Genomic DNA, 13,459 nt, shown 5'->3' with positions numbered 1-13,459 from the left:
AGAGACAGAATTAAAGCTGTGAAGAAGTCATATTGGACTCGAAGTGTTCTGCCAAACCCGCGGCGTCTCTCCAAGCGCTTTGCGTTTTTACTTAAATTCAACCCCATTGGATTTCCTTGTGGTTCATCTATACAACACTGCGTGAACGAGCAGCCTGAGAAATCACCCTATATTTACCATTCTGCTTTCCCTGGAAAATAATACGGCGCATCTCAGATGCCACTCCATGTTTGTGACTGACTTCTCCTGTTTAATAATGAAACGAATGCTGGGTTTTAAATTGTAAACCTTTTTATTTTCATTTTATTCATGATTCTAGAAGCTCTGCTCACAGCGTTTTTTTATATACCTCGACGTATCCCGAGCGACATTAACAGTGAGTGCGAAATAGCCTGGTTGAAATTTCCGGCTGGATTTGCATATGCGGTCGTGTGTATTTGGCACTGAAAGGAGGGCGTGGAGAGTTTATATAAAGGATACCTGCAAGACACTCATTGGCAAAAGCGGGGATCGCAGTGTAACCGATACTGTAACACATCACACCGATTGAACAGGCGTCCCGCTAAAATACTGAAGAGCTCAGCTCAGGCTGCAGGCTTTTTAAAACTTGTTACACTTCCTCACCCTTGACATGTCGCAACTGCAAGAAAGCACCGAGACTCTACATTATTCGGTGGGCATCCTCTCTACATGTGCAGGTAAACGCTGGAAATGAATCACCGTAGTTAATTTGTAGAAATTTTTTTTCAGACTTACTGCTTTTTTTTACTCCCTTATGACTGTCAGGTGCGCTGTTGTTGGCTGTGGATCGTTACAGCACAGCGCTGTTGATTCCCAGCACGGCTCTCGGAATTCTGTTACTGATAGTGGCGGCTCTTGTCGGTTATACAGGTATGTCACGGTATATAGATAAGTGAGAAATATCTTAGAAATGAGATTTGTTATAGTTCGTGACATGGCAGTCAATGTATCGCCTCGCTAGCTGGCCCGACACATTTCCAGTGTGCTAGCCCCCACCCGTGAATCAGCGTTTACGGCGCTATAATTACAACTTTGTTACAATCCCGAACTTCTTAGTTCACTTGATGCGAGCCATTCATTACTGGTTAACCCCTCGTGTATCCACGTCCTTAATTGCCCCTGAGAGGGTGGTGCCTTCTTGAACCACTGCAGTCCTTGCGGATAGGTACACCCACGGTGCTGGAGGACGGGAGCTCCTGCACTTTGACCTAGTCACAGCGAAGGAACAGCAATACAGCTCCAAATAAGATCGGTGTGTAACTAGGGAGCTTGCAGTTGGCGATGCTCCCGACCAGCTGCCTTTGGTTTTCTAGGTGGTAGAGGTTGCAGTTTTGAGATGGCGCACACCACCACCAATGTATCAGTAATACATTACATCCATGACTGAAGATAAGAGAGGATAACACCAGATCAATTGATGATTAATGGACTAGACTTTGTTAACAATCTGACTAGATTTCAAATGCCGGAGGTCATAAGAACATAAAAGTGGCAAAAGCAGGCCATTTGGCCCTTCAAACCCGAGACTGCTTTCAAACAGTAATGGCTGATCTTCTTATCCACCTGCCATCTTTCTGCACCATCCACAACTCTGAATTTTCTAGAACACAAAAATCTATTGATCTGTGACTTGAGTCCACTCAGCTACTGAGCACTCACAGCTTTCTGAGCTAGAGAATTCCAAAGATTCACAAGCTTTTCAGTGAAGATATTTTGCCTCATTTGCAGCATTAAATAGTTGACACCTCCTTCTCAGATTGTGAGCCCATGTGATGGATTGTTCAACCAAGGGAAATATTTTCTCAGTATCTGCCATCTCAAGCTTCTTAAATATGTTATGTTATATTTCAAGCAATTTACCTCTCAGTCTCCTAAATCCCAGATAATATAAATGTAGTCTGCTCAGTCTCCGTTCAATACACATGTTCATCCCAGGAACCAATTTAGTGAACTTCATTGCCCTTTTTCTAGAAGATCATACAAACTTACAAATATATAAAAGTCAGAGGCAGGTGAAGGCTATTTGGCTCCTTTAGCCTCCTTAGCCATTCATTACAATCTTGGCTGATCTGAGTTTGGCTCAACGCAATTTTCCTGGTCACACTTTACATCTCTTGTTCATCAACAATCTGCCTCTGCCTTCAAAATATTCAATGACCCTGCTTTCACTGACCTTTGAGTTAAAGAATTCCGCAGAAAAATTCCCCTTTTAAGAGAAAAAAAATCCCATCTCCGTCTTAAGTGGGAGAATCCTTTACTTTTAAGTCTGTACTTAGAGTCCCAAACTCTTCTATAAGGGAAACACCATTTCCGCATTTATCATGGTACATTTTCCTCATTAAGGAGACCACAACTACACACAATATTCCATTCTGGCCTGGTACCAATTGAAATAAGACAAACCTTAGAAGACTAAGGTTTCTTAATAAAATACACTATTCAACTCAAAGAAGAAGCCTGTACAAATACAAAGAAAAGTTGATGTTGTTCAGTCTGAGAGAGTAATAAAAAAGCAACAATGATGCTAAAAAAAAGACGCAAAATGGGAATATGAAAAATCTTTCAAAGGAAATGAAAGGTAATAATAGAAATATATTAAGAAATAGTGATGAAGTGGAGTGTGGACCCACTAAAGACTTCTGTACATACTGGTGAGGACAGAGTGGTCTACATGGACTTTATTAAAACCTTTGACAAGGTTCCACATGGTAGATGGATTAGTAAAGCGGGTTTCAGGGAGAGTGTTTGTCAATTGGATACAAAATTGGCTCGACAGTAGGTGACAGAGGGTGGTGGTGGATGGATATTTTTGAGGTGGAAACCTGTGACCAGTGGAGTTCCATTTGGATCAGTGCTGGGTCCACTGTTGTTTATCATTTATATTACTGATTTGGATGAGAATGTAGGAGGCATACTTAGTAAGTTTGCAGTTGACACCAAAATTGGTGCTATAGTCGACAATGAAGAAAATTATCTAAGATTTCAAAGGGATCTTGATCAATTGGGCCAATGGACTGAGCATTTTGGTAAAATAAACAGGGGCAGACTTATACAGTTGATGTTCGGGTCCGAGGTGGTGGTGTCGAGCAGAGAGACTTAGGGGTTCAGGTACATAGCTCGTTGAAAGTTGCATCACAGTAGACAGGGTGATTAACAAGCTATTTAATCACACTTGCCTTCATTCCTCAGACTATTGAATGCAGGAGTTGAGACACCATGTTGAGGTTGTACAGGATGTTGGTGAGGCCATTTTTGGAATACTGTGTGCAGTTCTGGTTACCCTGCTACAGGAAGGATAACATTAAATTGGAGACAGTTCTGAAAAGATTTACCAGGATGTTAATGGGAATGGAGGGTTTGAGTTATAAGGAGAGACTGGATAGACTAATATCTTTTTTTCTCTTACACTTAGGAGGCTGAGGGGTGACCTTATAGAGGTTTATAAAATCATGAGAGGCATAGTTAGGGTGAATTGCCAAAGTCTATTCTCTAGAATGGGAGATTTCAAAACTAGGGGGCATGTTCTTAAGGTGAGAGGAGAAAGATTCAAAAGGGACCTGAGGGGAAACTTTTTCACACAGAGTATGATTCATATGAGGAATGAACTAGATGCAGGTACATTTACAACATTTAAAGGACATTTGGATAAATACATGAATTGGGAAAGTTTTAGAAGGATATGGGCCAAATGTAAGCACACAGAACATAGAACAGTACAGCACAGTACAGGCCTTTTGGCCCACGATGTTGTGCCGAACTTTTACCTGAAACAGAAGGTCTATCTAACCTCCACCGCTACCTTACACTATCATCCATACGCCTATCTAAAGGCTGCACAAATGCCCCTAATGTGGCCGACTCCACTACCCTCTCTGGCAATGCATTCCACGTCCCTACCATTCACTGAGCAAAGAACCTACCTCTGACGTCTCCCCGATATCTACCTCCTTTCACTTTAAAACTACGCCCCCTCGTAAAAGATACTTCCAACCAAGGAAAAAGTCTCTGGCTGTCTACTCTATCTATACCTCTGTAAATATGGACTAGTTTAGTTTAAGAAACATGTTCAGCATGGATGAGTGGACCAAATGGTGATGTATCCATCATTTTGGGTTAGGTTGAGTTTGTGAATTCTTAAGTAAAGGAAACATCATTTTTCCAGGGACATGTCTGCATAACAGTAATTCCTATCTGAAATCAGAAACCATCAAAAATTATGTAGTTGTTCTAGGATACATCACAGTGTGCATTGTAGGTACATCAGTCCATTGGTCCAATTGATCAGTGCTGTATAACTCCATGACTCTGTGTTAAGTACAAAACAGAAAATAGAGTATAGTGGTTAAGGTCAGCTTCATAGAAAGGGAAGCATGGTAAGCGGTATTCCACAGAGATTATTCATTGCCATGACTACTATTGTTTGCAAATTCATTAGTAATTTGGGCTGGATGCAACTTTAAAATTTACTAACAACACTATCTTAGGAAGTGTTGTAAATGTAAAGGAAAAGTGATACAGATGACATTAATAGCTGGTGAATTGGCATATAATTGTCAAATTATTTTCTATACACAGTGTGTGGAGGAATTAGATGAAGTAGGGTGGAAGTAAATTTGCATGAGCATAAATGCCAGCATACCCCAAATGCATGGAAAATGGGTTATTGGGCATTATATATTCACTGACATTCTTTGTATGTGTACATGATCATATGCTGCCTCATTTTTTTTGGTTGCTTTACTACAGGCATAAGGAAGTATTCAAATCATGCTGTGCTATTTGTGAACTTGTGTCTGACAGTCTCAGCTCTCTGGTGTGGAACTGGCCTTATTCATATATTGACTGGGGAGATGGTCATCCAAGATGATGGGATCAGGAATGCATTGGTCCCTGGCTATTCAGCTTTCACCTTGGGTCTTTTCATCATGGGGCTGATAGGATTAATCCAAAAGGAAGTGATCCTTGCCATGATTGCTTTTGCCATCTCTCTTGCTACTGCGCATGAAATTGCTGCATTATATGATCAATCTTTTGGGCATTCTGCAGTAGGTTTAAATTATTTAGTTGTTTCCTTTATAGGGCTTTATTTTGGATTGGGTCGAGTTTGTGAATTCTTTAGCAAAGGAAAAATCATTTTCCCAGGGACATGTCTGCATAAGAATAATTCCTATCTGAAATCAGAAACCATCAAAAATGATGTAATTGTTCTAGGATACATCACAAACATGCTATCTGCCAGTGTGTTAGGATGTCAGGTTTTGGGTGTAACTACCAGTCTGTTTGTTGGCCAAGTCCCCTGGCTATGGACAGCAGCTGTCTATCAAATTGTTGTTTGTATTTTGTCTTATAGAGCCAATGACAGTCTGATTGCTACATTCTTTGGTTTCACCTCAATATTAAAATTTGCAGAAGGCTATGCTTTACTTTACAAGCTCTGGCAAGACGATCAACCCTTCTTCCCAGTTCCTGCTCCTATTGTTCTTGCAGTGCTCTTTTTCATTCTGGCCCTGTTTATGACTGGCAGAAGTCTTGTTGATGGAATTTATTTACTTATTTTTGTTTCCTATTGTATATCAGTGGCATCTAACTCAACTGGTTTCTTTCATGGTGGTGCACAAGGCGTCAGTGTAGCTATATTTGTGGCATCTGCTTGCTTAGTTTTCATTTCCCTTTTCAATAGTATTGGATTCATTACTATTCCCACTGGAAAGGGGCTCATAAAGGATTTTCTCATTAGGATGAATACATTAACACCAAAGTCAGATAAAGACACCCAAAACCCTTATTTGGGATATTCCAAATACTCGGATGCTGAAATTTTAGCCCATGCTTGTAATGTTGTAGCTGCTTTTGCTATCACCGTATCAGTCAATACTTCTGCACCTTTAGCCACTGTTGTCGTACCCTGGATTATCATTCCTGGGGGAGTTCTTCAGCTTCTGTGTGGTTCAATTTCTTTTTCTCGGGGCAAAACCCTGGAAAGTTGTGCTTTCATCTTGTATGGCTTAATATGGATAATCTGGGGATTGACCAGATATGGTGGTCTCTATGGATCTACTAGGGGATTTGGTATTGCAGTAGGAATTATTTGTTTCTTGCTTTTTAATGGCTTTGTGGTGATAGGGACTTTCTTTCTTAATGCTGCATGGTTTGCCTTTACTCTCAGCTTTCAGCTGATTCTGATCAGTTTTCTTTTGGATGCAGTTAATTCAAATCCTTTTGGATATGATATTGGGGTCACCATCATTTTTGGTTTAGTTAGTTTTTACTGCTTTCTGGCCACCCTGTTTAACCAGAGCTTTGAGCGACCCCAGTTGCCCTTGGGACATGCCTGGGCCAGCCTCTGTGGATTTGGACAGAGCAACTCCACATGTCCTCATTTGTCTTCCAGAAAAACCAGCTCAGTGAGAAAAATTGCAGGTAAGGTTCTTAAAAATACAAGAAAAATGTTAAGTACAAATTCGGTCAAATCAAAATTGTGTTTATATTTAACCAATCTTACAACATTAATTTTTTCCATGAAATATAATTGCTCATGCAGGCGAATGTTTCCTATAATAATTACGTACACTCAACTGCCAGACTGTTAGCCTTAAAACTGCTTTACATTTGCTGTGTTTTCTGATGTGTTTGAAATGGATGCAAAATAAAAACACAGTAACGCAAAAGTTACTAGGAACAATAAAAACACCTTCAATAAAGATACTCTCTTGTCTCTCGAATGTACTCACCTGATGCCTGCTTCATAACTTTCCTTTACATCTCATTCTACAGATCGATTAACTTCTGTACAAATGGCTTGAACATAGAGATAAATGGAATTTGCATTTGTTAATGAGGCCAATAACACAGAAATGCAAATAGGTTAGAAGGACGTAAGTAAGTGAGATAGATGTTATTGTGGGTGTGGAATATGAAACTGTTCATTTTGGGATAGAATAGTAAAACAGAAATGCCGTACATAGTTAATTGCTAAAAAGTGAAGGAACAAAGGCAACTCAGTGTGTAGATATATAGATCGGTAAAGAAAAGTAGGAGAAAAGATAGAAAAGTCACAGAAAGGTTACCTAAGGGCTAGATTTTACATATTGGATGTGGAATATAGAAGCAGGCAAGTAATGTTACATCTCTACAAAATAATGTTTAGATCACAAACAAAGTAATCCATGCAGTTGTATGCACTCATCATAGGGAACACAATAGTAAGTGAAAGCGAACAATAAACGTTTATTAGAATTATAAGGTTTAGTGTGAAGAAAATGTTGAAAATGAGGGCTTATTCCACTGCAAAAAATGGGTTAAGAGGTGATTCTAATAAAGTTTTTCAACATTTGAACTGGTTTTGAGACAGGCATTTTTGTCAATTGATAATCAAGAAACATTGGCTCAGGCAATCATAAGAAGAATGAAGGGGGATGTTGGATCTTTCTTCTCCAGTGTTGGTATATTAAGTGTATTTGCTATACGTCTACATTTAAAAGATTTATATCTGAAAGGGAGAGTATGAGGAAAGGACATGTAAATTGAATTAAGTAGATATTTCAGTTGCGTTCTACTGGCTCATACTTTGTCTGATTTCCATTCATTCTCAGCTTCATAAGTTTTCACTTGTGCTTTCAACAAGTTATGAATTACCAGGATTAACCTTGTCAATTCCCCTTGTAACCCTACAGTTGCATATTCCAGAAAACAAAATCTCTGGAAGTCATTTTTAAAACTTAATGCTTTCCAGATTTAAATAATAAAAACATCACTTTCTTTCCTGCAGAGATAATGAGAAATGGAGGCACGTGTGGTATTCCTACAGACACTGTGTATGTGTTGGTGGCAGCTTGCAACTGTCCCGATGCTGTTGAAAAGGCTTACAAGTATGAATATTTTTGCTTTGGATGTTCTATCTTCTTTTGAAGAGCATTAGAGGTTTCAGTTTTTGAGGAAATATCATTACAGTAATGTATCTTGCAAAACACATACTATATTTAGAAACAGAAAACAGCTGTTACATACGTGGTCAGAGATAATGGGAACTGCAGATGCTGGAGAATCCAAGATAACAAAGTGTGAAGCTGGATGAACACAGCAGGCCAAGCAGCATCTCAGGAGCACAAAAGCTGACTTTGAGGGACTAGGCCCAAAACGACAGCTTTTGTGCTCCTGAGACGCTGCTTGGCCTGCTGTGTTCATCCAGCTTCACACTTTGTTATCTATGTTACGTACGTGGGATGATTTGCTGCTTATGAATGCTAAGATTAGAAGCATGAAAATTCAACTGGAGCAAATATAGTATAGATTTGTTTGTCAATATATTATGGAGTGACATTGCTGCAAATCTCATTGCTCATTAGGTCACTGTTTATTTATCTGTAAAATTGGAGTACAGAACTCCACTTTCACATGACAGATTTATGAAATTTGAATTCAAGTGGCGTAAGATGTAAAACGCAAAGTAACAATATTCTGCAGACTAATAAAAACATGTACAAGAACTCCAGTTTTCTATTTACTAGATTAATTTTACTGAATTAAATGACATACCCCAAATACAAGTAGATGCAGCTTGCTAATATTTTGAAAATTGTAAGAATAATGTCGACAGACACACATTTGGTGAGAAATTTTACTTCTGTTTTTTATTATCTTCATAGTACAAAGAAACAAGCCAAGGAGAGGCCAATGTCTTTATGGATCTCCAATGTCAACCAACTAGAACCAGCAAAACATTTGTTGAGCCCTCTACTCTGGGACCTCATGCAGAAAGTTTGGCCTTCATCTGTCAGCCTTGTCATCCCCAGAGGTAAAACTCCTTTGCCACGTCGCATGTCCCCTTATATTCACTTAATAATTTGCCTCATTAACTCTGTTGTTTTGCTGGCCCAGTGGCATTTGAGAAATCTGTTCTCTCCTAATGTTGCTGTTTAGCGAACCTTTTGGAATTTTAATGCAGTCAAAGGGGGCTCACTAGCTGTGTTTACTGTTTCAGTTTGGTAAAGAGTCTCACCTCTGTTAAAAATTATCCTGTCTGCCAAGATTAGAACTAAAACATTTCAAATATATACCACAGATTCGTGATTACAATTCATATTCTAAACTCAGGAATACTCAATGTTGCAACACAGTGTTTTGTCAAATGTAAGTTAAAGAAATGTGGGAAAGTAACTACAGTATTAACAAATATTCTTATCATTAAAAAGGAGAGTGGTTGAACTTATTTGGACTGCAACATGCAGAAAAATACATTGGAACTCCTCAGAGCATTGCCATAAGAATTCCAGACTGCACTGTTACTACACACCTCATTGATCAGGTAAGATTCCTGCCTGTCCCAATAGCTTTTGTGTTGAATATACAAGCTGTGATTGTGTTATCTTGAATGTCTTTATTAACTTTAAGTGCTGCCTATGTTCTTTGACAACTCTTACAGAATCTCTATGCTTGTTACAATGGGGATGTTCCTGACCATGAAACAATGGGTAGCTCTAGTCTCATTAATCAAAAAAAATTGAAAGAAGTGTGGATGCTGGAAATCAGAAACAGAAATTACCCGAAAAACTTAGCAGGTCTGGCAGCATCTGTTGAGAGAAAGCCCAGTTAGCGCTAGATATTGTTTAGTTTGATGGGGTCATTTTCAAATGACTTTCAATTTTCACTGAAATGCTGTTGAGCTGTCTGATTTGAACTCTATTAACAGAAGGCAAATCTGTTACGACACTGTCATATATCAAAGTCAGTCAGATAAAATAAAATGGAAAATAGAGTGTGATTACTAAATATTGGAAAGTCACAGTGGAATTCAGTTATTAGCCTACACAGTGTCTTTGAAGTTTATATTAGTCTATTAGATCTAATTGCTAAAAGAATTAATTGCACACTTAAAGAGATCCTTTGCACTCATACAATAATGGTGCGAGCAAGCATGAGGCAAGCATGTCATTAATGGCACCGCATACTTATTTCTGAGTCTATTCTCCCTCTTTCTTGCCTGTGGACTCTGAAATCAGCACAGAACAGGGATTAAGCATAGGGCTTCCACTGATTGATGTCCTCACTCATTTCTTTCTGAATGTGCAGGTGGGGCCTATAGCAGTGACATCAGCAAACCCAACTGGAGAAGCAGACACCACTCACCACAATCAAGTCTATGCCAAACTCGGCAACAAGGTCCTATCTGGTTACAACTTATTACTTGACTTCTGAAAATAATTGACTTTTAAAATGACAGCTCTTACTCAAAGAAGTTGTTTATCCCTGGTACAGGTTGATGCTGTATTGTGTGATGGTCCTTCACCAGAAAACATCGCCTCTACAGTTGTGGATTGCACCAAAATAGAGACAGGGACACTGGGTTTCTTTCGAGTTGGCCTTGTGCCCAAATCACAGGTATGGTTTATGAATACTATCTGCTGCATTGATGTAATGCATTTGTTCTGAAATCTGCTTTTAAGTGACCGTCCTAAAATGGGGATTTGTTTAACAGTAAATCTGAATGGTTTACAAATTAATTACTGATGAACACATTTGACTCCATTTAACTTAAACATCCAGAAAGACACTGAAGTTAACCTCCCTTTCTTATCCCCTACCCAAAATCACACCATATTTTACTACCAAATTGATTGTTACATGTTTCCAGGGATTCATTCACATCATTCTATTCCATGTATTCAACAATCAATCAATCTGAAGAACTTCTGAATAATTGCACAATATTTGTTTCTTACTAATCTGAATGCCCTATTTTCATAGTTCAATGTAATTTTCTAGGTTTACTTGTCCCATGTTATTCCTTATCTTAAGATCATCCCCAGATGTGTTTTCTGGTGGTTAAAAAGTAGAAATGTTCTCCAGCGATTCTTCCTAGCTAATTTCCTTAACATTGAAATTAGCCTCGGAACCCTCTGTAAGTCTCCATTTAAATCCACTGATTCAAAGGGATTCAATGAAATTAAATAAAATTGTTACTGTGGAAAGTTAGCTAATAAAATACATTGCCTAACTCTTGGATAACTATTCAGTAGGCCACATACTCACCTCAAACACCTTCAAGAACATCCCCACCCCCCTCCACCCCGGAACACTGACACCTATCAGACCCTGAGTCCAAAACCCCCTCACTAGGGAGCTGACATTCTGTCTATCTTCCATCTCCAGTACAGCCAACCTGATTTCCCCTCAAAATGGATACTGCTGGGCCTGACAAGCTGACCCCTCCACCTGCACCTCCACTACTCCACTAGATTCAACTCCACTCAACACAGTCCCCCTTCCCTCCCCGACCTGTCCACCCCACCGCTGCTGGAGCAAACTGTCCAGATGCAATCATGTCACCTATCCTCCCCACATGCTGCCAGACTCGATTTTTCCCTCCCCCCGCCATGCTAAATACTTGCTCACTTCAATTGCCATATTACATTCAAGCTCTTTATTGACTTGACATCGTACCACTTTCCCATTTGCACAACACTCACCTGACATCGTTCCCCTTTCCTAGCTGACACCTTAGCCCCATCCCATCTGGCACCTCAGTCCCACCTCATCTGGCATCCCACTCCTGGTATTTTACCCCTTAACCAGTTGACACCTTACCCAGTTTGCACATTCCTTATCTGGCACTCTACTAAACTGGCACCATATTCCTCCTGCTCATGTGGTTTCCCACATTTGGCACCCTACCTCATCCTTAGCTGGCATCCTACCCACCTGGTACCCTATGTACTTGGCACTGTACCCCAACCATCTGGCAACCTACCCTCCCAGTATATGTAGCTTATGTACTTAGCCTTTGATAACAGCTGTCAAGTCCATCAATTTTCTGATCACAGTAGCTGACTGCTATATAAAAGGGGCATCTTTGCTTTCCTCTGAGAGTTCTACGCTACAAAACAATGATAAAAATCAAGGATGTCTGCATCTGAGGGAACCCTGAGTGTGATCTCCGGTCAGAAATTCTGAGCTCCCTTCATTTGTAAAAAAGAAAAAGTTTTAAATGGCGATATTCATGAGATTGCCACTCTCAGAAATTCCAGCCCATCATTTCAGCTCCAAGCGATCAAACTGTGTGTTTTGGGTCAATTTATCAATTTTATTTACATTTTGACTGAAGGTCTTGCAGCTGTTCGAAGAAGTGAAGAAGAAACATCTAAAGGGCCAAATTAATGACAGCTTCAACCAGGATGAAACAGAATGTTGCACATTTCAGCATTTGGAAGTGACCACCGCCTATGATAATGCTGTCATCATAAACGATGAAAACGAGAACAAGTTGTAACATACAGATATTACTGAAGCAATGTTTATATTGTTCGCATTTTCACTTGAATGTGCCAGTATGAACTCCAACATCTGTTAAACAATCACACGATGGATTCCATTTTCCTCTTCACCTCTTTCCTGAAGAGTATTACGAGCACCTGACCATTCTTACTGGGTCTAGGCAATGAATATGAACAAGCTGTTGAACAAGGAGGAACCACAGACCTGTTTGATGTAATCGAACTCTGTCCTTCTCCGTCATCATCATACATGTTCTCCTGTATTTTCCTTCTCAGTGTGAAGCAGTTCAATTGTATGAATTATTAAATACTCTGTAGTCAGTGGAAGTAGCCACTGGAAGATTTTGTACCTGTGGTACAAAAAAATTGAAATAAATAGATAACTTTTTTTTACATTGTCTGTAATAAATATGCAAGTTTCTAAATTTATAACTGAATTATTTTATTCATTGATGTCGCTGATTGATTGTCATTCTCATTTCAGAATGAAGAAATAGTTTTATTCCTAAGCTATAGTATTCATTGCTGAAACCTTTACATTTCAATTTCTTCCAAGTCCTACAGTGCACAATTACAGATTTAACACTGGTCAAAATGCTATGTCACTTGACTTTTGCAAATAAATATTTCAACAATACCAGGCACCACAACGCTGAAATGCACTTCCAGTAAGTTCAGTCCCATAATTAACTAAAGTGGGTAGCTCTGTTAAATGTAGATTTCCTTCCACTGTTTAAATGGTCTCTCATCATGAGTACAATAAAGTTCTCTGAGCTGTTCTGTGCCTTTTACTTCTTGTCAGGAGATAGACATGACGAGAACGTTAATTATCAGCCTGTCCATCTGATACAGGCAGTAGTAAGCATATAATAGTAATAGGTAGCAACCTTCATTATCTCACAGTGAAACTCCTACCTGCATCTGAGAAGAAATCCCTCCTATAGAGCTATTGGCTGTTGTACGTACAGCTAAACGGAATTAGCACCTCACCAGGTGGTCATTGTTTGCACTTTCTTATAAACCTTGCTGATTTTTGCAGCGAATCTTCAGTGTTAATAGAAAAAAATTGTAGATTGGGCTTTCACCATCCTCTAACTGTAAGACCTATAGAACCTGCTTTGTCAAGTGTGATAAAGTGTGATACAGCTGTTCAAAATGATCACAGGTAT

At 39.3% G+C, this 13,459-nt stretch overlaps 1 protein-coding gene across 1 annotated transcript; it reads left to right on the top strand.

Moving 5' to 3' along the window:
* Positions 1-427: 427 nt before the first annotated feature.
* On the top strand, positions 428-12,639 carry si:ch211-153b23.4 (uncharacterized protein LOC335392 homolog). Its single transcript, XM_048544700.1, has 9 exons — positions 428-698; positions 787-891; positions 4,768-6,441; positions 7,790-7,889; positions 8,667-8,815; positions 9,213-9,325; positions 10,090-10,179; positions 10,276-10,398; positions 12,122-12,639. The coding sequence occupies exons 1-9, from the start codon at positions 632-634 to the stop codon at positions 12,284-12,286; spliced, it is 2,586 nt and encodes an 861-aa protein (XP_048400657.1). The 5' UTR covers positions 428-631; the 3' UTR covers positions 12,287-12,639.
* The last annotated feature ends 820 nt before the right edge of the window (positions 12,640-13,459 follow it).

Source organism: Stegostoma tigrinum, chromosome 15 (genome assembly GCF_030684315.1).
Source record: "Stegostoma tigrinum isolate sSteTig4 chromosome 15, sSteTig4.hap1, whole genome shotgun sequence".
NCBI lineage: Eukaryota > Metazoa > Chordata > Chondrichthyes > Orectolobiformes > Stegostomatidae > Stegostoma > Stegostoma tigrinum.
Note: the sequence above shows the minus strand (reverse complement) of the source record. Positions and strands in the feature narration are given on the sequence as shown.

What these genes read in the sequence shown, in the direction of transcription:
- si:ch211-153b23.4 (XM_048544700.1), top strand. Translation starts at nt 632, where the DNA reads ATGTCGCAACTGCAAGAAAGCACCGAGACTCTACATTATTCGGTGGGC. An exon ending in GCTGTTGAAAAGGCTTACAA is followed by an intron (nt 7,890 to 8,666) that starts GTATGAATATTT and finishes TTATCTTCATAG; the next exon opens with TACAAAGAAACAAGCCAAGG. An exon ending in GCCTTGTGCCCAAATCACAG is followed by an intron (nt 10,399 to 12,121) that starts GTATGGTTTATG and finishes TTTTGACTGAAG; the next exon opens with GTCTTGCAGCTGTTCGAAGA.